This window comes from Lissotriton vulgaris, unplaced genomic scaffold (assembly GCF_964263255.1).
Source record: "Lissotriton vulgaris unplaced genomic scaffold, aLisVul1.2 SCAFFOLD_375, whole genome shotgun sequence".
NCBI lineage: Eukaryota > Metazoa > Chordata > Amphibia > Caudata > Salamandridae > Lissotriton > Lissotriton vulgaris.
In genome coordinates, this window is record NW_028244278.1 from 456,812 (window position 1) to 478,634 (window position 21,823).

The window sequence follows — 21,823 nt, forward strand, 5'->3', positions numbered from 1 at the left end:
ACCCTGCCAGCCCAGAGTTTTGGTGACCGCCCGCCACAAATGCACCGCCGTCTTAGTGGGCCCTGTCAACTTACGATCCAGAGACTTGGAATATAGCGCCCTATAATAGTTCCCGCCCTTCATGAGCCACCGGTCCATGGCGTAGCCTGGGCTGACTGCCGGGCCGTAAAGGCCATGATTGATAGCCGCGAGCTGGGACGCCCAGTAGTAGCGCCGTATGTCGGGCAGGGCTATGCCGCCGTCGTAGCATGGTATGGTCAGTTTAGCCAGGGAGATCCGTGGCCTACCGTCCCACAATAAAGCTCGCTGCAAGGACTCGACCTCCCCAAAGTATTTAGCAGGCACGGGATCCTGGGTGTTTTGCAGTGCATAGAGGAACCGGGGCAGCGCCATCATTTTGAACAGCGCCGCCCTGCCCATCAAGGAAATCGGCAGTTTCTTCCAGCCCTCCACGTCTCGACGCAGCCTCGCCAGAGGTGGAAACAGGTTGTGCGAGTACCGTGCTCGGGAGTCCCGCGACACGTAGATACCCAAATACCTAAAGCCCTGCTGGGCAATCTGTATTGAGCAGCCACGGGGAAGGCGCAGGGTGTCCCCACACAGTGTGTACAGTGAGGACTTGGACCAGTTAATAACCAGGCCGGAGTAGGTTCCAAAGGTGCCCAGCAGATCAAACACAACTATAAGCGAGCGACAGGGGGAGGTAAGATACAGGAGAATGTCGTCCGCGTATAGTGACACCCGGTCCTCAAATCCAGGAGCCCACGTTATCCCAGCGACATCAGGATGTACCCTGATCCACGCCGCCAAGGGCTCAAGTGCCAAGGCGAACAGGAGTGGTGACAACGGGCATCCCTGTCTGGTGCCTCTGCGCAATGCGAAGGAGGCTGACAACCGACCATTAACAGTCACATTAGCCAGCGGGGCCGAATACAGAAGCTGGACCCAGCCGATGTAAGCGGGTCCAAACCCCATTTTGGCTAGTACTGCCCACAGATCGTTCCACTCCAACGAGTCGAAGGCCATGGTGGCATCTAGCGAAGCGAGTACCGTGGGTTCAGTAAGAAGGTGTGCTCGCGCCATAACTGCGTGAAGCCGTCGAAGATTGAGGGCCGTGTTGCGGTGTGGTATGAATCCAGACTGGTCCGGATGAACCAAGTCCGAGATCACCCCCACCAGTCGATTGGCCAATAATTTGGCCAGAATCTTGGGTTCGGCGTTTAAAAGTGAGATGGGTCGATACGAGCGGCAAAGATCACGTGGCTTCCCCTCCTTATGTATCACCACTATGGTGGCGAGCCTCTGGTCGAGCGGGAGCTCTCCGGCCTCGCGGGCCTCGAGAAACATGTCCAGCAGGGGTGCGGCCACCACGTCGGCCCTGAGCTTGTACAGCTCAACAGGAATGCAGTTGGGCCCCGGCGCTTTGCCGGAGCGCAACGATCGAATCGCCAGCGCCACCTCATCTACCGTCAGATCTCGGTCCATGTCCTCCCGCTCGATATCTGAGAGGCAGGGAAGCTCGATACCCTCCAGAAGGGAAGTCGAAGCAGATTCCGGTAGGGAAGTCGCAGACGTGTAAACCGCCTCAAAGTACTCCGCGAAGGACCCAACTATAGCGGCCGGATCCGTGAGGACCAGGCCATCGTCACCCAGTATCTCCGGGACTATACGAGATGCGAGCTCACGTCTGTCCAGCCAAGCCAAGAGCTTACCGGCCTTGTCTCCCGAGTCATAAATCCTGCCCTGCTGTTCCCTGCTCAAGGCCTTCGCCGCGTCGGTTGCAGTGGCCCGGAGTTCGGATTGTTTGAGGGAGAGGGCATGGAGTAGCTCAGGAGTCGGCCCCAGAGCGAGCTGGGAGTCCAAGTCAGCGAGTTCGGACTCTAGCCGCACCACGTCCTCATCTCGCCGTTTGCAGGCTTCCGCGATCAGGGAGAAGGCCTCGCCGCGGAGCACTGTTTTAAAGGCCTCCCATAGGGAGACCGCAGAATCGACCGAACCGGTATTCTCGGTGAAGTACCGTTCTATAGACTTAGCCAGGAGATCCATAGTCTTCGGGTCCCGAAAATACCACGGATTAATAGGAGCCACTCGCGAGGTCGCGGTTATCTGGAAGTCGAAGGACACCCAAACCGGGGAGTGATCTGAAATGCCCCTGGCCAATAGACGAGCGGTGGAAACTGACTGTGCCTGAGCCGCGGGGGTGAGGACATAATCAATACGAGACAGACTGCCGTGGGCACCCGAAAGAAAGGTATACTGCCGCAGGGCAGGGTGTAGCAGACGCCAACAATCAATCATCCCCATTGAGCTCAGGAAGTCTGGGAGCCAGGACTGTGAGGCGCGTAGGTCTCTGGATGGGAAGCGATCCAAGTCCCCGGATACCACAGAATTAAAGTCCCCACCCACGATCAGCAATCCCTCAGGGAGATTCAAAATGGCGCTACCCAGGTCTCGGAAAGTAGGTTCTTGCAGGCCCGGGGGAACATAAACAGAAACCAAAACTAGAGTGCGCCCCTCCCATTTACCCACCACCGCCACATATCGGCCCCTCTCATCAACAAGTGTAGACACCGCCTCCAACGGGAGGGACGTGCGCACCATGATGCCCACCCCCCTGGATCCCGTGGAGAACCCTGAATGAGCCACCATCTTGAACCCCCGCCTATTCAAAGCCTTACACGTATTCCCCACAAGATGGGTCTCCTGCAGGAAAACAACATCAGGCGAACAACGTTTGAGTAGTTGCCGTACAACCCCCCTTTTAATTCGGTCACCTAACCCGTTCACGTTCCAACTCAGCAAAGTAAGAGATTTACCCCCCATCATCAAGGACGCTCCGCCCCCTCCCACCCACCCGCAATGGTGCTCGCAAAGCAATCACATCATTCCAATGAGACCTCAGCCAAAACAGAGAAGGAAACAAGAAAGAAAGTAGAAAAAACACACCCCAACTACCCACCACCCTGCACCCCTGCATAAGACTAATAGCCACCCCAACTAGCAGTGTGCCTGTCGCCCCTTAACTAATCTACAAGAAGTCCCACAGAGGAGAAAGGAGGCACCCTATCTCCTCCCGTCACCCTCCATATAACTAACAAGGATATTCAAACCAATTGCAGCAATGTCTCCAGCCGATGCCCTTCGCGGCCGCACCCCTTCAGAAAGTCTAAAGTCTAGTCAGTCATTCCTGAGAGTCCGCTCCGCCGGTGGCCTCCTCCGTCCGGTCCGCCGGGTCGGGTCGTTCTTGGGATAAAGTATCAAGCCAATCTCCTGCCGCGTCCGGAAAGTCGAAGAACAGAGTCCGACGATTGTGTTCAATGCGAAGTTTAGCCGGATAAAGCATAGAATAGCGCAATCCCAAGTCTCTTAGCCTTCGTTTTACCCCAGCAAAGCTCTGGCGACGTTTCTGTACAGCCTGGGTGAAGTCGGGGAAGAAATTGACGTCTGAGTTCTGGAAACGCAGCGGGCCTGCGGTCCTCGATGCCTGCAGGATGGCGTCCCGGTCCCTATAATTAAAAAGTCTCGCAATGATGGGGCGAGGGGAAGCGGCCCACCCGGTATTCTGTGGGCCCTCTCCACCGAGAAGAACTTGCTCAGGCCCCCCGGTGCCAGATTCTTGACCACAAGTTCCTCGACAAAAAGTTCAGCCGAGCCCTCCTCGGCCTTCTCCGGTACTCCAGTGATGCGGACGTTTTGGCGTCGCGCACGACCCTCGAACTCGTCCAGTCGGCGTGCCAGCAGTCCGTTCGCCATCTTTAAGTCGCGGACCTCGGTTTGAATGTCGGACACATCATTGACCAGGCTCGATGTCTTGAGGTCCAATGATTTCACCCGGTCATTGGTCTTTCCGAGGTCGGTTCTGATGAGGTTCAACTCGATCTTCAGAGAATCGACCTTGCTAGACAGTGCCTCGTGGAGAGTGTGCATCTCCGTCTTCACCCCAGTTATCGCACCCATCACGTCCCGAAGCGTGATCTCGGAGTCATCAGGGGATTCATCCCTCCCCGGGTCCTTAGTGCGGCCCGCCAGATCCCTTAGACTGGGAAAATCGTTCTGGAATGGTGGATTGGGACTGGGTCGGCTTTCTGCTGACTCTCGGGGGCTTGCCTTTGTCCGAGTCCCCTCTGCCCGCCATGTTGGCACGCCCGGGCAGGATGGTCCAAGGGGGTGAAGGAGCCGTGTGGTGCGCACTCAATCAGCGCGATAGGGACCCCGAAGGGCACCGAGGAAGGCACCCAGTATCAGAATGCAGGTTCCGGTGATATTTGCCGGGGAGATGAAGCGCGGGCAGGGAGGTCCACAGGAAGACACCGCTGTACCCCTCGACGTTCACCAGTGACGCAGGCGGGGCCACCAGAGTTCCGACGAGCTAGTTAAGTCCAGGAATGTCGGATTTTCATTCCGAAAGCGGGCGCCGCTTCAGGACCGGCTCAGCAATAGATTCCCACAATCATGGGACAGGATGGGTGGCAGGATAATTGCGGAGGATCGAGAGGTCTTCGGAGCTCCGAGCTCACGCGGCCATCTTGGTTGCCCGCGAAGCTCCTCCTCACTTAGGGCATCCTTGAATGCTGCTGCCAGATTTTATTAGGGGTACAAAAAGAATTGCTCACATATCCCCAGCCAGAAGATTTCTAAATCAGTTGCCCTACGAAGCAAGAATACAGCTAAAGATTGCCTCCTTGATGCAGGAAGCCCTCCATTTCAAACCCCCCGGTTATCTGGCTCAAAAGCTAGAACTATCTGGAAGGGGTAGACCATCAAGCAGTGCAAATTGTATCCTCTTGAAACATTAGATTTTTTGCAAAAAGAGAAAGAGGCACAGAGCTTTCTCTGTCCCGGCACGAAGATCTGGTCATGTGTTGTCGGTTTCTCATTGCCCCTCGGACTACGTTCTTTATTGGTCCAACAACTGTGAAGGTCAGGGTTGTCTGATATACTCTATTAAGTAATGTTTGTTCGCCTCCTAGTACACTATGGTATTAGCTAAATATGATATTCTTTGTTACCCCCTTTGCCATTTTCCCTAAACTATTTCCTTCCCTTCCAAAATGTGAAGCGCTCCAATACCCTTCGGGGTCATGTTCGTGCTATTCAAAACTTTTATAAATAAATAAAGCAGCAGTGTCCAAAACAATGCACTATGAAGTGTGAGATATCCGTCTCTGACTGTCACCAGCCACCTGACTCAGTAATCAGGGGTCAACAAAATGCCCTTACTAGAAACTACCTCACTTAGAACAGCATAAACTATAATCCCACTGCTCAATCCCTATCGTCTACCAAATGGCAGAGATCAGGCTGAACTAAACAGACTTTTGCTAACTAGAGTCTCATTGAGTTTCTAAATGACCCCCGATTCCATTACCCTTGACTCCAGTCTCTGGGTCTCCATCTGCCAGTCACAGGCCGTACATTTCCGCTATCTTCATCTTGTGCTAAATTCAATCTTACTACTATACATGTGCTTGCTACACTGTCACTTCGCATATACACATTTAACAAGTACACAACATGTCAGTACAAAGTTCTGGGGTTCACCATAACAGCAAACCTATTTTGAGAGGAGACAGGAAGAAACTAGTTACTTACCTGTAACTTTAGTTCTCCAGTATTGGTAACTTTCATAGATTCCCATTGCTTGTATCATTCCCCGTCGTCGGAATGGGAGCCTCGGTAATTATATATATATATATATATATATATATATCCTTTCCACGAGTGCTGGTGGTGGAGAAGCACTGTCAGCGGGCGGTCCGAGCTGGGCACCAGCGGTCCCGATAAATTCTTTCCACAAATCACCTCAATAAGAAATGATAGCCCGGACACCTCTTCTGTGCAATAAATGATAGATTTAATGGCAATAGCAACGCGTTTCGGCGATTAAGCCTTGATCACGCTGATCAAGGCTTAATCGCCGAAACGCGTTGCTATTGCCATTAAATCTATCATTTATTGCACAGAAGAGGTGTCCGGGCTATCATTTCTTATTGAGGTGATTTGTGGAAAGAATATATATATATATATATATATACCTAGGTAAATACACCCCTATAGGTGTAAAAAGTAAAAAATTAGGCCTAGGCCTCATTACATTTTGTAGCCTATTGGTGTCATTATGTAAAAAGACCCAGAAGTTACCCTAGCAACCAATCAGATCAGCCTCACCCTGTGGAACCTTCCTGAGAAAGCTCAGAGCCTCAGATTTTCGTAGCCGTTGCTTTGCCACATAATCACCTAGCCCTAAAGTGAGCTTTCCCAGGGGAGGCGGGTGGGCGCATGGGAATTTATGAAAGTTACCAATACTGGAGAACTAAAGTTACAGGTAAGTAACTGGTTTCTTACTCAAGTATTGGAACTTTCATAGATTCCCATTGCTTGTATCAGAGTAGATAGCAGTTAGCATACCTCAAACATTTTGTGCATAGTTACTGAACCATTATAAACCAATGATATCACAAATTATAACAACCATAAATCAGTTACCATAGCATAACAGACGAAATGTTTGAAAACAACAGGAGGAGGGAAGAGAGGAAAGCTCCCCTCTTATTGGAAGAGATTTCTCAGGACTGCTTGTCCAACCGCCGAATCCTCCTTTGCAGCCGCCTCCAGGCAGTAGTGCCTCGTGAATGAGTGAGTACTGCTCCAGGTGGCCGCTATGCAAATATCCCTTATCGATACTCCCGCAAACAGCGCTGTTGACGCTGAGATTAATCTTGTGGAATGTGCCTTCACCTGTCCTTGCAAAGGCTTGCCTGCCGCCTGGTGGCAGAAACGGATCGCACTTGATACCCATCTAGAAATCCCTTGCTTTGACAATGGAAATCCTTTCCTTGAGGCTCCAAAAGCCACAAATAGCTGGGGTGTCTTCCGAAATCCAGCTGTGCGTTGTAGATAGAATTTCAAACATCTCTGAACGTCCAGAGAATGAAGTGTCCTCTCAGCCTGGGTTGGAGGCAGAGGAAAAAAGGAATTCAGAACCACCGGTTCATTGAGATGAAAGTCTGTCGGTACCTACGGAATGAACTTGGGGTTCATCCGCAGGATCAATGTATCATTCTTGAACTGCAAGAAAGGTTCCTTGATAGTTAAAGCCTGAAGCTCTCCTACTCTCCTTGCAGAGGTGAGTGCCAGAAGAAGCGCCACTTTCCATGATAGGAACTTTAGGTCCGCCCTATGTATTGGCTCAAATGGCGATCTCATCAGTTGAGCCAGGACCACATTCAAGTGCCACACCGGAGGTGGGGGCCTAACTGGCGGAAAGACTCTAAACAGTCCTTTCAGGAATTGTTTTATTACTCTTGCTGATAAAAGAGAGGGGCCCGATCTTGTTCTTCTATACCTGGAAATAGCTGCCAAGTGGACCTTGATGGAAGCATGAGCCAGACCTGCCTGTGCCAAAGATAGAATGTATGGTAAGAGTTGATGCGGAGCTGAAGAGAATGGATGCACTCCTTCTCTCTGGCACCATAAATAGAACCTCTTCCATTTCGCTCTATATGTTCTATTAGTGCTAGGAGCTCGTGCCTGTGCCAAGATGTTCCTGCATTCCTCTGAAATGTCTAAATCTTTAAACTCTCTGTATTCAGGAGCCAAGCTGTTAATTGAAGAGAGCTCGGGTTCGGGTGGAGAACCTGGCCGTTGTACATGGACAGAAGTGTCTGGTTGGGGTGCAGATGAATGGGCTGCTTCTCCGATAGAAGAAGCAACTCCGTGTACCAGAACTGGCGAGCCCATGCTGGCACTATCATTATCATCCTGCACTTGTCCATCTTGAGCTTCTTGAGGACTCGAGGAATCAGGGGAAATGGCGGAAAGGCGTAAACAAACGCGCCTGACCAAGACATCGAAAGGGCATTCCCCAGTGACCCTCGATGGTGTTCCCTGCTTGCATAACACCGGCATTTCTTGTTCTTTGGTGTTGCAAACAGGTTGATCGCTGGGGTCCCCCAATGGGAGAAGATGTTCTTGACCACTGTGTTGTCCAATTCCCACTCGTGTGAGACTGCCCTCAGGCGGCTTAGTGTATCCGCCTTCGTGTTGCATACTCCTGGAAGGTGTTCTGCCACGAGCATGATGTTCTGTGAGATCGCCCATTCCCACAGCATCTGGGCTTCCTGAGAAAGCAGTGGCGATCTTGTGCCTCCCTGCTTGTTGACGTAATGCATTGCGGTGGTGTTGTCCGTCCGCACTAGGATTGCCGAATTTGAAATCCTTGGAAGGAAAGCCAACATCGCCAACCGAATAGCCCTTAGCTCCAGAACGTTGATATGTAAGTGACGTTCTCCCGGAGTCCAGTGACCACTGACTTGGAGGTCTTGCATGACCGCTCCCCAACCCTGAAGGGAAGCGTCCGTGGTAATGACGCGAGGAGCCGGTGCCGCCCTGAAACTGAGACCCACTGTGAGGTGAGATCTTTTCAGCCACCATGAAACCGACTGTTTCATCTGCTGGGTAACCGTCACTCTGTCGTCGAACGACCCTTCCACTTGTCTCCACTGAAGGTCCAGTTCCTCCTGCAAGGGGCGCATTCGCAGCCTGCAGTGCGGAATCTATTGAATACAGGATGAAATCGACCCTAGAAGAGATTTGTACATCCTGACTGTTATCCAACTTCTCTTCTGCAATCGAGCAGCTGAAGACATGAGTTTCATCTGTCTCTCTTCCGATGGGAAGGCTTTGCACACCTGAGTATCGAGTATCGCTCCCAAGAACTTCACCGTACCTGCCGGTTGAAGAACTGATTTTTCCTTGTTGAGTTGCAAACCCAGATGAATAAAGAGGTTTAAGCACGTGTTCACTGCTTCTGATGCCTTTTGTAAGCTTGGACCCTTCAGCAGCCAGTCGTCTAAGTACGGGAATACTTCCAGCGACTGCCTTCTCAGAAATGCTGCTACCGGGGCCAGCACCTTTGTGAATATCCGAGGAGCGGATTTTAATCCAAATGGGAGCACCATGAACTGGAAGTGACTCTTGCCTACTGTAAAGCGAAGGAAACGTCTGTGAGCTGGATGGATCGGGATATGAAAATAGGCATCCTCCAGGTCTAAGGTAGCCATGAAGTCGCCTGGATTCAAGAGGCGCAATATGTCCTGGAGTGAAATCATCCGAAACGACAGCTTCACGAGCTAGGTGTTGAGCTCCCTTAAGTCCAGGATCGGACGCCACTTTTGTTTCGTTTTGCGGATCAGAAAAAATCTTGAATAGAAACCTTCTCCTCTTTGCCATAGGGGAACACGTTGGATCGCCCCCTTCTGAAGCATTTGTTGAACTTCTTTTTGTAGAAGGTTTAGATGTTTTGAAGTAGTGGCGTGGGGAGCTCTTGTAGGTGGAAATTCCTGGAATTCTAGCGTATGCCCATTTCGGATGATGTTCAATACCCACTGATCCGATGTTATTTCTTCCCAGCTGCTCAGATGTTGTGATATCCTGCCGCCCACTGGAGATCCCAGAAGCGGAGGAACAGTTGGCAGAGTCAGGAGGCCGCTATTGACGCTTGCCAGCGTCCTTGCCCTGACGTCCTTGTCGTCCTCGAGCGTTCTGACGAGAGAACGATTGAGATTGTGACTGTCGCTGATAATACTGATTGCCGTACTGAGGTCTGTACGACTGCGACGAGTACCGTTGCTGCTGGTATCCTCCTCTTGGTGAAGTGAAGCCTCTTCCTCTTGCTCCACGGAACGGTGTTTTTCTATATTGTAGGTTTCCCAGAGCCCTTGCTGTCTCTGTGTCCTTCTTTATTCCCTGTAGGGTCTCATCGACATGCTTCCCAAATAACATGTCCCCATCAAAGGGCAAGTCCAAAATCCTATTCTGGACCTCTGGACGGAAGTAAGTCGCTCGTAACCATCCCTGTCGCCGAAGAACCGCCGCGCTGCCCAGAGCGCGGAAAGATATGGTGGCGATGTCCATCTCGCAATCAATCATCTCCGAAGAAGAACGTTGTCCTTCTTCTAGAAGTTTCTGTGCTTCAGCCTTAGGGTCATCCGCTAGAAGGTCCACATAGTGTGCCACATCACTCCACATTTGGCGGTCGTATCTTGCTAGAATCGCCAAGGCATTCGCCGCTCTGACCAACAAGCTAGCCATAGACGAAAAACGCTTCCCCGCGTTGTCTAACCTTCTACCCTCCTTGTCTGGTGGAGTTGTGAGGGAGGCTGAAGGATTCCTTGATTTCTTCTGCGCCGCCTGCGATATGACCGAGTCTGGTCTAGGTTGTCCAATCAAGCAGGCGGGACTGTCATCAGGAGCTTTATATTTTTTCTCCAAGCGTGGAAGAGTTGGAATGACCGTCGCTGGGGACTGCATCACCTTCTTTCCTTCATCCCATTTGTGCTCTACAATGGGAATCGAACGCACCGCCTTACGGTATGCCTCTTTAAAATCGTACAAGAAACAATCCGTAGATTTTGTAGGCATGGTGAGCTTAAAGCGTGCCGTGGCTCTTTCCATCAAACTGAAGAAACCTCCCACATCAGCCGGAGGTGAATCGACCGGGTCTGGCACTGGCGAAGCCGGATCCGGAGCTATATACTGGTTCCATTCGTTATCAGGATCCTGATCCTGGTTGTCCCCTGCGTCATCCTCATCCGAGGAATCTACTTGGACTTGTGTCTGCCGAGGATATTCTCTTTCTTCTTCCCCCTGTAAAGGTGGTACCGATTGAGTTGCCACCACCTGCGGTTGAACCTGCGCTTGACCTTCCACTGGTCGCGACCCTTGTCTGCTCCTATACTCCTCCAGCATTGCTCTTAAGTCTGTCAAAAGACTCATAGGCATCGTCACCATGCCCTGCTGTGCCTGGGTTTCCTGGTATGCGACCTGTTTTTGTGGACGCTGCTCCTGCCGATAATAATACTCCTCATTTAGGTCAGAATCATGGTATTTTAGATTCAACTGAGATGGACTGTATGCATCTCCATACATCTCATTCTCATCCTCCGAGTAATCCTCTTCGTCCAACAAAAGGGCTGGAGGTAATGATGGCACCTTTCTAGGTGAAGTCATATCCGGAGTTATCCTCCTCTTCCTGGTGCCTTCTGTAGCACCTGCCGTCGACGGTGTCAAAAAAGAATCCGCCATCTCCTTATTTTGAATCGTCGTCGACGGGACAGTCGACGAGAGTACCTTCACCGTTGACTGAATCGTCATCGTCGACGGGCTCGTCATCGTCGACGGGATCGTCGACGGAACTGTCATCGTCGACGGGCTCGTCGTCGCCGACGCGATCGTCGACGTGGAGATTGCCACCGTCGACGGAATGGTCATCGTCGACGGAATGGTCTTCGTCGACGAGGTGGTAACCGTCGACGTAGTTATCGTCGTCGACGCTGTCGTCGACCCAGTCTTCGTCGACGGCATCGACGTCGAAGTCCTCGTCGACGCTTTCGTCGTCGTCGCCCTCGTCGTCGCTGGATGGCTCGTCGACGACTGAGGAGACAAATTCACCACAGAGGCTTTAGTGCCTTTTTTGACCACTGTAGAGGCCTCTACAGTTGGTTTTTTGAAGGACTTAGATACTCTCTCTTGATGTGAAGGCCCAGCCGAGCTCTCATCCAGTTTAGCCTTCTGCACCTGAGGTGCCTGCCTGTCCCTCTCCTTTACACTCTCGTGAGGAGATTCGCTAGGCCCGGGCTTGCCAGACCTATCAGAGGTCCCACGCATAGCCTTTGAGGGGGGTTCAGATGAAACCTCCACAGAAGATTCACCCCTCTTTAAAGATGTCTTAGAAGATGATGATCTGGCATCTTCCTCATCACTAGATACCACTACCTCCTTCCTTTCCAATTTCCTGAGCCAAAGAAGTAGCCTTCCTTCACGATCACGGAGGGTTTTCACTGGCATCATCCTGCATATTCTACAACCCTCTGCCTTATGGTCGGGGTATAAACAGTATATACAGTCATTATGTTTATCCTCAGTATAAAGTCGTTTTTTGCCACAAGTGGCACAAGACCTGAAAAGGCTCTTCTTTTCCTTATCAGCCATAGTAAAGCTGAAAGAAATCCTGTCAGAAAAACAGCTTAAATAGTACCTCAAGTTGAAGTTAGAGCAGAGCTCTAAGGAGACTCCCTGTCACCAACGATGCGGTAGAAAATCTGAGGCTCTGAGCTTTCTCAGGAAGGTTCCACAGGGTGAGGCTGATCTGATTGGCTGCTAGGGTGACTTTTGGGTCTTTTTACATAATGACACCAATAGGCTACAAAAGATAATGAGGCCTAGGCCTAATTTTTTACTTTTTACACCTATAGGGGTGTATTTACCTAGGTGTATATATATATATGTGATGTTCGTCATTTCCCTGAGGAAGAAGGAACTTAACCTTCGAAACGCGTCGGGACTTGCAAGATGAACCCTCTGCCTCTGAATCTTCTGAGGCTTTCCATGGACCCTGTAGCTATTCAGCAGGCTGCTGCACAATAAACGCCTGTCTCTTCTTCACCCCCGTGAGTGTGGCGTGTTTTGTTAAACACAGGAGCTTCAATATTTTAACGGTCCGCCACCGTTCTCTGCACCCGTACTCAAGAGTGCATGGACATTTAGGCGGAAAAAGGAGCGTCGCAGTGACCCTGCATATGCCTAGCACCGCCACAGTACCAGCCTGTATCAGGATCTCCCCAGGATGCCTGCCCTCCCCAAGTAATGAGAGAAATTGGTCGGGCGCTCCCAAATAGCCTGATCCCACTGCTCAATAACTCCCTCGTGTCAGGAAGTGTCCCTAATAGTTTTAAACAGGCCTTATTGATTCCTTTGAAAAAAAAAACTGGCATTGATTCCTCAGACCTCTCTAACTACAGACCAATATCGTTACTGCCTTACTTATCCAAAATATTGGAGGCGCATGTAACCAACTGCCTATCAAGTTTTGTGGAGGCTTCCGGGTACTTACAACCCAACCAGGCAGGCTTCCGGCCTGGTCACTCCACTGAGGCAGTGATATTGGCCGTTCAGAATACTCTAAGGTCTAATGCAGACAGGGACTTACACCAGGCTTTGGTGTTACTGGACCTGTCTGCGGCGTTCGACACGGTTGACTATACCATCTTGGTCAACCGTGTCGAACAGGCCGGTCTTCGAGACTCGGCCTTGGCCTGGCTCAAGTCTTTTATTTCTGGACGTACTCAATCGGTTCGACTAGGTTCCTTCACAGCCCCTAAAAAAATCTCCTTCTGTGGGGTCCCTCAAGGATCTTCCTTGTCCCCTTTATTATTTAATTTGTACATGCGCCCACTGTTATTCTCCCTACGAGAGTTCAAGGTCGATGTCTATAACTATGCAGACGACCTGCAGTTGGTTTTTGTGCTAAACTCCCACAATGCTGCCGAGGAATTTCGAGCCACCATGTCCTTTATCCAGAGGTGGATGTCTCTAAACCACCTTAAGTTAAATCCGGGAAAAACGGAGCTCATTCTACCTGGGAAGAGTGAGATCAGCTGGAGTCCCAGTTTCTGGCCATCGGACATGGGCTCGCCCCCAAAAAAATCCCGTACAGTGAAAAGTTTGGGAGTGACTCTTAGTGAGGACCTTACCTTGGTGAGCCAAGTCGGAACTGTGGTCTCCTCGGGGTTCTTTCAATTAAGGAAGATCAGAAAAATAGCACATCTTCTCACAGGCCTGGCTTTAATTCAGACAGTCAGTGCTCTAGTCCTGTCCCATATTGATTTCTCCAATGGCCTCTACCTGGGGGCACCTATTGGCCAACTTAAAAGATTGCAGTACTTGCAAAATCAAGCTGCGAGACTTATCTGCAAAGTACCTAAGTGGGAATCAATCAGACATTGACTAGAGACCTTGCACTGGCTGCCTGTGGAACAGAGAGCCACTTTCAAGGTGGGTTGCATTGTGTTCAAGGCTCTGGAGGGCAAGGGCCCTATGTTCCTTAGATCACTACTGCGCAAATATACACCTTCGCGCAGTCTGAGATCAATCCACAAAGATCTACTCGAGGTCCCTCGTTTCAAAAAGAAACGTCAAGGAGGCAGCAGCTTTCAATTTTTAGCCTCCTCATTGTGGAATTCCCTCCCCTTGACCCTGCGACATAGCAAGGATCTCCTTGCTTTTAGGAAGGCATTTAAAACTCTTCTTTTTTCCCAGGCCTATTGTAAAAAATAATTGTATTTCTTTTATGCACTGTTATGTTTGATTCTCTCACCAGCGCCAAGAAGCCCCAGGGCGTATGCGCGCTTAACAAATAATAAATAACATAACATAACATAACAGCCTGATTTGGAGCCTGAAACCGGGAATCATACAGATTCGGAAGGAGACCGGATATTCACCACTCCTTCTCCATGCTCAGCTGTTATCGTGGCAGGCGAGGGGGCGCGGAGCGGGTGATTATCAGCAGCAGAACAGGATCCCTGATGAGGACTGCGAAATATGCATTAACAATAAAGACAGCCTACCTGTTCCAGCAGACACCGCGGCATCAGCCCAGCCCGCCATTAGGGGCGTGTCATGTATTTAACTGGACCCGTACCTGCACCATATGTGATGTTCGTCATTTCCCTGAGGAAGAAGGAACTTAACCTTCGAAACGCGTCGGAACTTGCAAGACGAACCCTCGGCCTCTGAATCTTCTGAGGCTTTCCATGGACCCTGTAGCTATTCAGCAGGCTGCTGCACAATAAACGCCTGTCTCTTCTTCACCCCCGTGAGTGTGGCGTGTTTTGTTAAACACAGGAGCTTCAATATATATATATATATATATATATATATATATATATATAATTACCGAGGCTCCCATTCCGACGACGGGGAATGATACAAGCAATGGGAATCTATGAAAGTTCCAATACTGGAGTAAACAACACTCTCCCTGACACAGAGAAAATGTCTGGCCACACTAATGATTCATAAAAATCTCCGCAAGTCACCTCAACCACTTTATAGGATTCACTCCAAGCAGGGACAGTTGTCCTATGCCTGCTATGTGGGTACACCGTGGGCATCCCTCCGGGTCATAGAAAAGGATTCTGAACATCGCATATCCAGGGACCGGCTTAGGCCTCTGTGTACACATTATGTTAGAGCGAAACCAGTGCCAAACATAAAAAGGTCAAGATTTCAGTTTCAGCAGCGATCAGATATAATGAACTGAGCCATTAGTTGTGAAGCCTGCAAAAATGAGTCCACAACCCCGACTCACTAGGAACCAAACACCCCTCTGTAGCTCTAGACTGTCTCGCGGTAGCAAAGCAGAGCAGTCAATGGCCTTCACCAGCAAGGTGGTGTGGGCTAGTAATCGCCATTCGCTGGCACACAATATTAACACTCAAATGATTGTCCAGCCTGTGCTTTTTCTCTTGAAAAGGAAATTTATTACGCACACACTACTTAACACAACGCAGCATTTTATATAAGGCACGTGGAAATACCTCGGGTAACATTACACTTGACTCCTAATTGGTCGTGCCTGCACAAATCACTGTACCCCCTCCCATACAATGTAGCACATAACCACAAAGGAGGGTGTTACTTTAAATCATGTCAATGCTACCACACTTAAAGACCAGAATCACGTGTGAAAATACTGCATTCTGTCACTGACTTCAGGAACCATAACCCATCGGCAATCATAAGTAATAAAGCATTGAAACCAGGTGCACACTTGCAGCCTTTCAGGAATAATGATTACTGTCGGTAATAACATCAGCATTCAATAAAGCATTGTAAACAACACCTTTAAATAAAGCAGTGTACAAACATAAAACATGTGTTTGTGTCTTTCTTAACCCCTTGCGTGCGGGGCGTATTCCCCGCCTGTGCTGACTCCGCCTTGCACGGGCGGAGTCATGACGGAACGGTTCCGTCATCAGCACAGCTCAACCGACGCTGATGGTGGAACCGTTCTGTCATCAGCATGCAAGGGGTTAAACAGACTTGGGTCACAATACCTGCAGCCATAAAACCAACTAACAGGGGTTATTGCACTCCCGGGCTGTACAACAAACGTTGCAACCTTGGAAGTGCTTACATTTGGCTGAGAAAGCCAGGGGGTCATCTTTTCTCTGACCCCTTTAACTTAGGGTCTGGAATTTTTAAAACCTTCTTTGGGTTTCCAGTGGGGGAGCTGTAGGACTCCTTGGGGTCCACAGCTCCACCCCTCACTTACCGGGCTTTCTCACTTGAACATCAAAGAGGAGCCCTCGTCTGTGTTGACTCCACAGGTTTGGGCTCCCTCTTTTATTCAGTGGGACTAGGCTGTCCCAACCCTGGTAGTGTGACAGCTAATTAAAGGATGCAGATTTTCACAGGCACCCCTTACTCCTCAGGAGAGGAGTGAAGCCCTGTTAATTGCTCCCTTTTTGTGGGGAGGCCTTTGTTCCGTCTGCTGGAACAAGGTAATTAACTTGGCCCAGCAGGGTGGACAAAAGCCTGGGCGGATCCAGAGAAAATGGCAATTCTGTTTAAGGTATGCTAACCAAAAGATGACTACTGCTGAAAATAGTGTCCACCTCACGGTAGCCCTCCTTAGGCTTGGTACGGGCCTGGAGGTGGCACGGCTACTTGACTAGCCAATTTTCCTGTCTGTTAAGGTGCCAAGGGGGCCCTGGACAAAGGGGTGGTTCCTCTCCTGTGAGAGGAGCCAGGTTCGCATTTCAAAGGCGGCAGCCCTTTGAGGCTTGCAGCCCAAGGAAGGCCAATCAGCAGGTCATCCTGTGGGATGGGCTGTTCCACCCTCTTCACGGACAGTCTTTTGTTCTGGGTCTCCTGAAAGCAGAGGTAAACACCCTAGGAGGTCAGAACAGTGTCTCAGGTGGCAGACTGTCAAAACAAAACGTCAGCCAGCATGCCAGAGGCTGGTTTGAGCGCATCTCTTGGTAAATCCATCAGTGTGGGTTTATCAATATGCATTGTTCAACATCAAACATCCCTATTTTCAGAGAAGCCATCATGTAGCAGGATGATCTTATTTTCATCAGTGTCCAGCACATGTTTTGAAATGGCTTCCCTGGTCACTTGTACTGGCAGTAATAGGACTGACCAGCACCGGGGGTATCTGCTCATGCAGGAACGGCCTTGCAGGTTATATTCAGCATCCTGCATGAGGGTCGTCAGACCTGCTGTAGGGGGGACTTACAAATATCACATGCAGTGTTAGGGCACATGGGACACAGGGATGTGTGACATGTGTTTTCACTTTTGTCTGCACCAAGACACGCAGCGTGCAATGGCAGTCATGCATGTGCAGGGTAAAGGGTCCCTCAGGCTGGCACAATTTGTGCTGCATTCCTTAAGGGCCCTCTTTAGTACCTCAGGCCCTAAGTACTAAGGCACAATTTTCTAGGAACGTAGAGAGGGTGCTGAAGGTTTTGCCAATAGAGGGAACAACTGAACAGTTTTGGGAAAGAGTTCTGGCACTGGGGACATGATTAGCAGGAACTCAATGCACTTCCAGTCGAAGTCACATAATTTACCAGGCACAAAGTGGAGGGGACCTTGTCAAAAAGGGGCACTCTCCTAGAGAAGCCCACCTTTCTAGTTGTCCCAATACAGAGTTGAGTTTACACAATACAAGCTGCTTCTCATGCAGAGCTCGGTTTGAAAATGCAGGCCTTCCCCTCTATGTAATCTATGCAGAACACTCAAACCCCCCAAAAAAGTTTAGCTTTCTCCTGCAATTTTGCACTGCTTTGCGCCGCATGCATATCGCACCGTAAAAACTTTGCCTAATGGTACTTTTTTCCGAAACTACATGCTGATGACGACTAAAAACAGATCAGATGTGTCCCCTCTATCTCTCTCTTACCCTAAACACCAGGTTGTCCATGTGCATTTCCTTTTCCTCCTTCATGATCTGGATGATCAGGCAGCAGATAATGTTCCGCTTCCGTTCCAAGGTACTGCCTTCGTCATTTTCGACATTCAGGTAAGTCTGTTTCGGAAGCAGCCACAGTACCGACTGCTGTTCTCCATACTCTCGGACATAGTCTTCGTTCAAACGCAAAACAACTGAAAACCAAAGCACAGAAAAATGGGTTAGAGGCACACATCCTTCCAGAGGCACAAATCAAATGGAAATTGTGGCTTAAGGACAGTCCCTACTTACAGAGCTGAACTGCTTCAGTTCAGAGGGATGATCAAAGCCATGCTGTGCTGGAGAGCAGGTTTGCATACTTGAATGTTAGGAGCACATAAAATCAGTTTGCAGAGTAACTACACACGCCTAAATTTAACTAACACGTAGGGTGACATGCGAATTCATCAACACAATGTTTTAGCCACACTGTTGAACACTACCCTTCAGGACAAAATCTGTGTCCTGTTACCAATGCTGTACAACACATACCTCCTTCAGAAGGCTCTTCGCTCTCAGACTTGACGACGATTCCTTTTGTTTCAGTCAGAGGATTCAGGGCATGATTTAGGAGCGCTGGAGAGAGGCCGGTGGACTGAAGCAGGGATGCCAAACTAACCACCTGGAGCCAAAGAAAAAGTAAGGGTGCTTCAAGCTTTGGCTCTCGTGAGATGAAGAGCATTAGCACTTGGAGGGAAACACAAGGCCACGCAGAGGACTTTCATTTTGCAAGTGACAGACTGCAGTACCAACATTTCCTATAGCGCCAAGGGGATGAGAGAGGCACACTTTTATGAGCAAAACATGGCAAATAATGTCCAATCAATGTTTTAACTTTGAAGGAGAACAATACTTACCATCTGTAATGATCTTTCAGGCAATTACTCTAGCTACTGGCAGAATCCTCCCTTCTTGAATAATGCCAGGCACCAGACTGGATGCAGAAACTGAAACAGCTCTCTGCACAGCAAAGTGATGCCAGAGCTCTGCACAGAGTTTGGGGTTCGCCCCAGATACGCATCAGGGATGTCCTATAAGTCACCATCCCAGTGCACTGGTGTCAGTTCCTCATCTTTTTCTAATACTCCTGGAGGAAGAGATGAATCTGATGAGGCTGATATAACAAGCAGTGCTGGACTCTCAATGAAACCTTATTATGAAATACGCAGGACCTATCCTCGTAACGAGAAGGCAGGAGGGGATCAGTGAGGTAACTACAAGTAGACAGTGTCCAACAGTAGATCGTTACCAAAGGTAAGTAACTCATCCTTCTGATAGATACGTCTAAGTGCAGATTCCTCATCTCTTGAACCAATACCAACACAAACACAGAGCCTCCCAGGCAGTGGGTTTGAGGAAAGAGTCAACCAAAACATTCCTACAGCACCGATTACACAACAGTGTCTGATGAAGGTGTGAACCGATGACCAGGCCCCTGCCTGGTAAATGTCCAGCGCGAGTACTCCTCTGGACAGCAATAGGTCTGGAAAAACAGGCATTGATGACCTCTGCAGAGTCCTTCTTGGTCAGGGCATAGCAGATCATAATACACACGATGATTCAACAGGAAATTGTTTGCTTTTGAATCCCCTTGCCATTTTGTGTACCATTGTAACACGTTAACAGTCTACCCAGAAGTCAAGAGTTCTGTCTATAAAAGGTAAAAGAGGGTCCAAGCGATGTAGCTCACCCTCCTCCTCGGTAGAATGAGGAGTCGGGAAGACTGGCCACATGAAAGAGACTCACCGCCTTTCGAATAAACGACAACATTTGCAGCTCATTTGCTCGCCCAGCCAATGTATGGCAGCGAGAAAGAGAGTTTTTAACATCAGAAGCCTCAAAAACCAATTGTGCATGAGGTCAAAGGGAGAAAGCAAGAACATGAGCACCAAATACACGTCACGCTGTGGCATCACAAAGAGAACGGGGGAAGGAAATGCATCGATCCCTTCAGGAACTGCATAACAATATGAAAAACGAACAGCAATGGCTGATCGGGTAAACAAAGAAAGGTTTTAAGGAATGAGAGATTCGCCTGTGCTGGGCCCACTGGAAGCACCACTGTAGTGACCACAGACTACTGAGGGTAAGGCGCTCACAGGATGCAGGAGGCAAACAGGTCAAGAAGATGAAGGACTATCACGGCCGGACGACAAGTTCTCTCCTGTTATATATGGATCATGGCTTGAATCTGAAGGAGATACACAAAGGCCTAGCAGTCTTTAAGAGGGTTGGACGTCCCAGTCTTACTTGGGATCAAGTAAATATTGTGTAGCATCCCCGTCCCATCTCTGATGCCGGCACTAGTTCTACCGTACCTTTAACAGTGAAGCAAATCCTGATAGGAAGATAAAGCATAAACTTTGGAGATTAAGAGAGGAGGAATGAATGGCAGGGAGTCGTGAAAGAGAGCAGCATAGCTTTTGCAAAGAACTTGTAGGACTCAGTGGCCTACAGTGATTGACTGTGCATGAAGCGGTACGACACCCTTCTCCAACACAAGCTGTACCTGCTCTGTTCCCTCAAGAGTAGACAAACAGTTTATCTGTGGGTGGCTGAGAGGAGGAAGACAAGGACTGTTGCTGCAAACCTTTAGATTAATTGGAACCACAGTGCCCTCCGGAAGGCCAAAGAAAACTTGCTACGAGACTGACAGGGGGGGAAATGGCGGACCTCTCCGAAATAGCATGCCACAGAAATTGCCATTTAATTTGTGTCAATGTTGCTAAAACTGTAGTGCTGGCCAGGCCCAAAGCCTGAATTGTGGCCGTTTATGGTTTAAAGCACTCGACAGCAAAGTCTACATTTTTGCCAAAGAGACGGGAGCCATAAGGAAAACATTACTTACCTAGTAAGCATTTGTTCGTGGCATGTAGTGCTGTAGATTCGCATGCTGTGCATACGCCTGCCATCTAGTGAAGGGCCGGATGTGTCAAAGTTGGTTTTCTTCAAAAAAGTATTTTGAGTCACAAGGTCCTGTGACTACTCCCTCTTGCTTGTATTGTGCAGGTCATCAACTCCATTGCTAGATTGTTTTCCCGCAAGCAGGTGAGGATGGAATGTGAAGCCAAGTGTTGGATAGAAAGAGGTCAATGCAAAGAAACAGGAAAGATGACTGCAACAACCACCGGAGGGTGGCGCATGTGAAGCTACAGCACTACACGCCACAAACAGATGCTTACTGGGTACGTAGCATTTTCCATTCGAGGCATATGTGGCTGTAAATACATATGCTGTGCATAGACTGTAAAGCAGTCTCCCCAGAAAAGTGGTGGCTAGCCCGAGGAAGTTCCAGTTGATTGAAAAAGTGTATGGAGAATTACTTGGCTAACATTGGCTTTTTGTCCAACTATCACAGCTACAATAATATTTTGTAAAAGTATGTGGTGTGGACCAGGTAGCTGCTTTACAGATCTCAGCTATATGGATGTTTTCAGGAATTCCATGGAAGTTTCTTTTTTCCGAGTGGAGTGGGCTTTTTGATGAATGGGAAAGGTCCTTTAGGCTTTCGCATAGCATGTCTAGATGTATTTTACAATCCATCTTGCAATGCCTTCCCTTTGTGGGGGTTGAAGAAGGCAACAAAGAGCTGTTGCGTCTTCCTAAAGGGTTTAGTTCTGTCAATATAGCACATGAGGGCTCGTTTAACATCTAAAGAATAAAGAGCTTGTCCGCAACTGCATCAGGTTGAGCGGAAAAAAAGGAAGTTAAATGGATTGATTGAGATGGAATTGTGATACCACCTAAGGGAGAAATCTGGATTTGGTGCGAAGGACAACCCTACCCCGGTCTCTCTGAAAGAAAGGTTCTTCTAAGGTTAGAACCTGAAACTGACTGACACGCTTGTGTGAAGTGATTGCAACTAGAAATGCTACATTCCAAGAGAGGGCCTGGAGGGGTTCGAACGGAGGGGCCCATGAGTCTTGTAAACACAACAATGAGGTTCCATGTCGGGCGGGTGAGACCCAAGGAGGAATGGCTCAAGACCATCTATAAAACTTTAATTACTGGAATACTGCA

The 21,823-nt window shown here is 49.3% G+C and overlaps 1 protein-coding gene across 1 annotated transcript in view; it reads right to left on the reverse strand.

Moving 5' to 3' along the window:
• The window catches only part of CUL9 (cullin 9), a 443,484-nt gene that overhangs the window by 166,374 nt on the left and 255,287 nt on the right, over window positions 1-21,823 (reverse strand). Inside the window, exons 28-29 of the mRNA XM_086948773.1 lie at window positions 18,296-18,425; window positions 17,756-17,958 (exon numbers count right to left, since the gene is read on the reverse strand). Coding sequence (XP_086804899.1) covers window positions 17,756-17,958; window positions 18,296-18,425 — 333 coding nt within the window. The remainder of the gene's footprint in view (window positions 1-17,755; window positions 17,959-18,295; window positions 18,426-21,823) is intronic.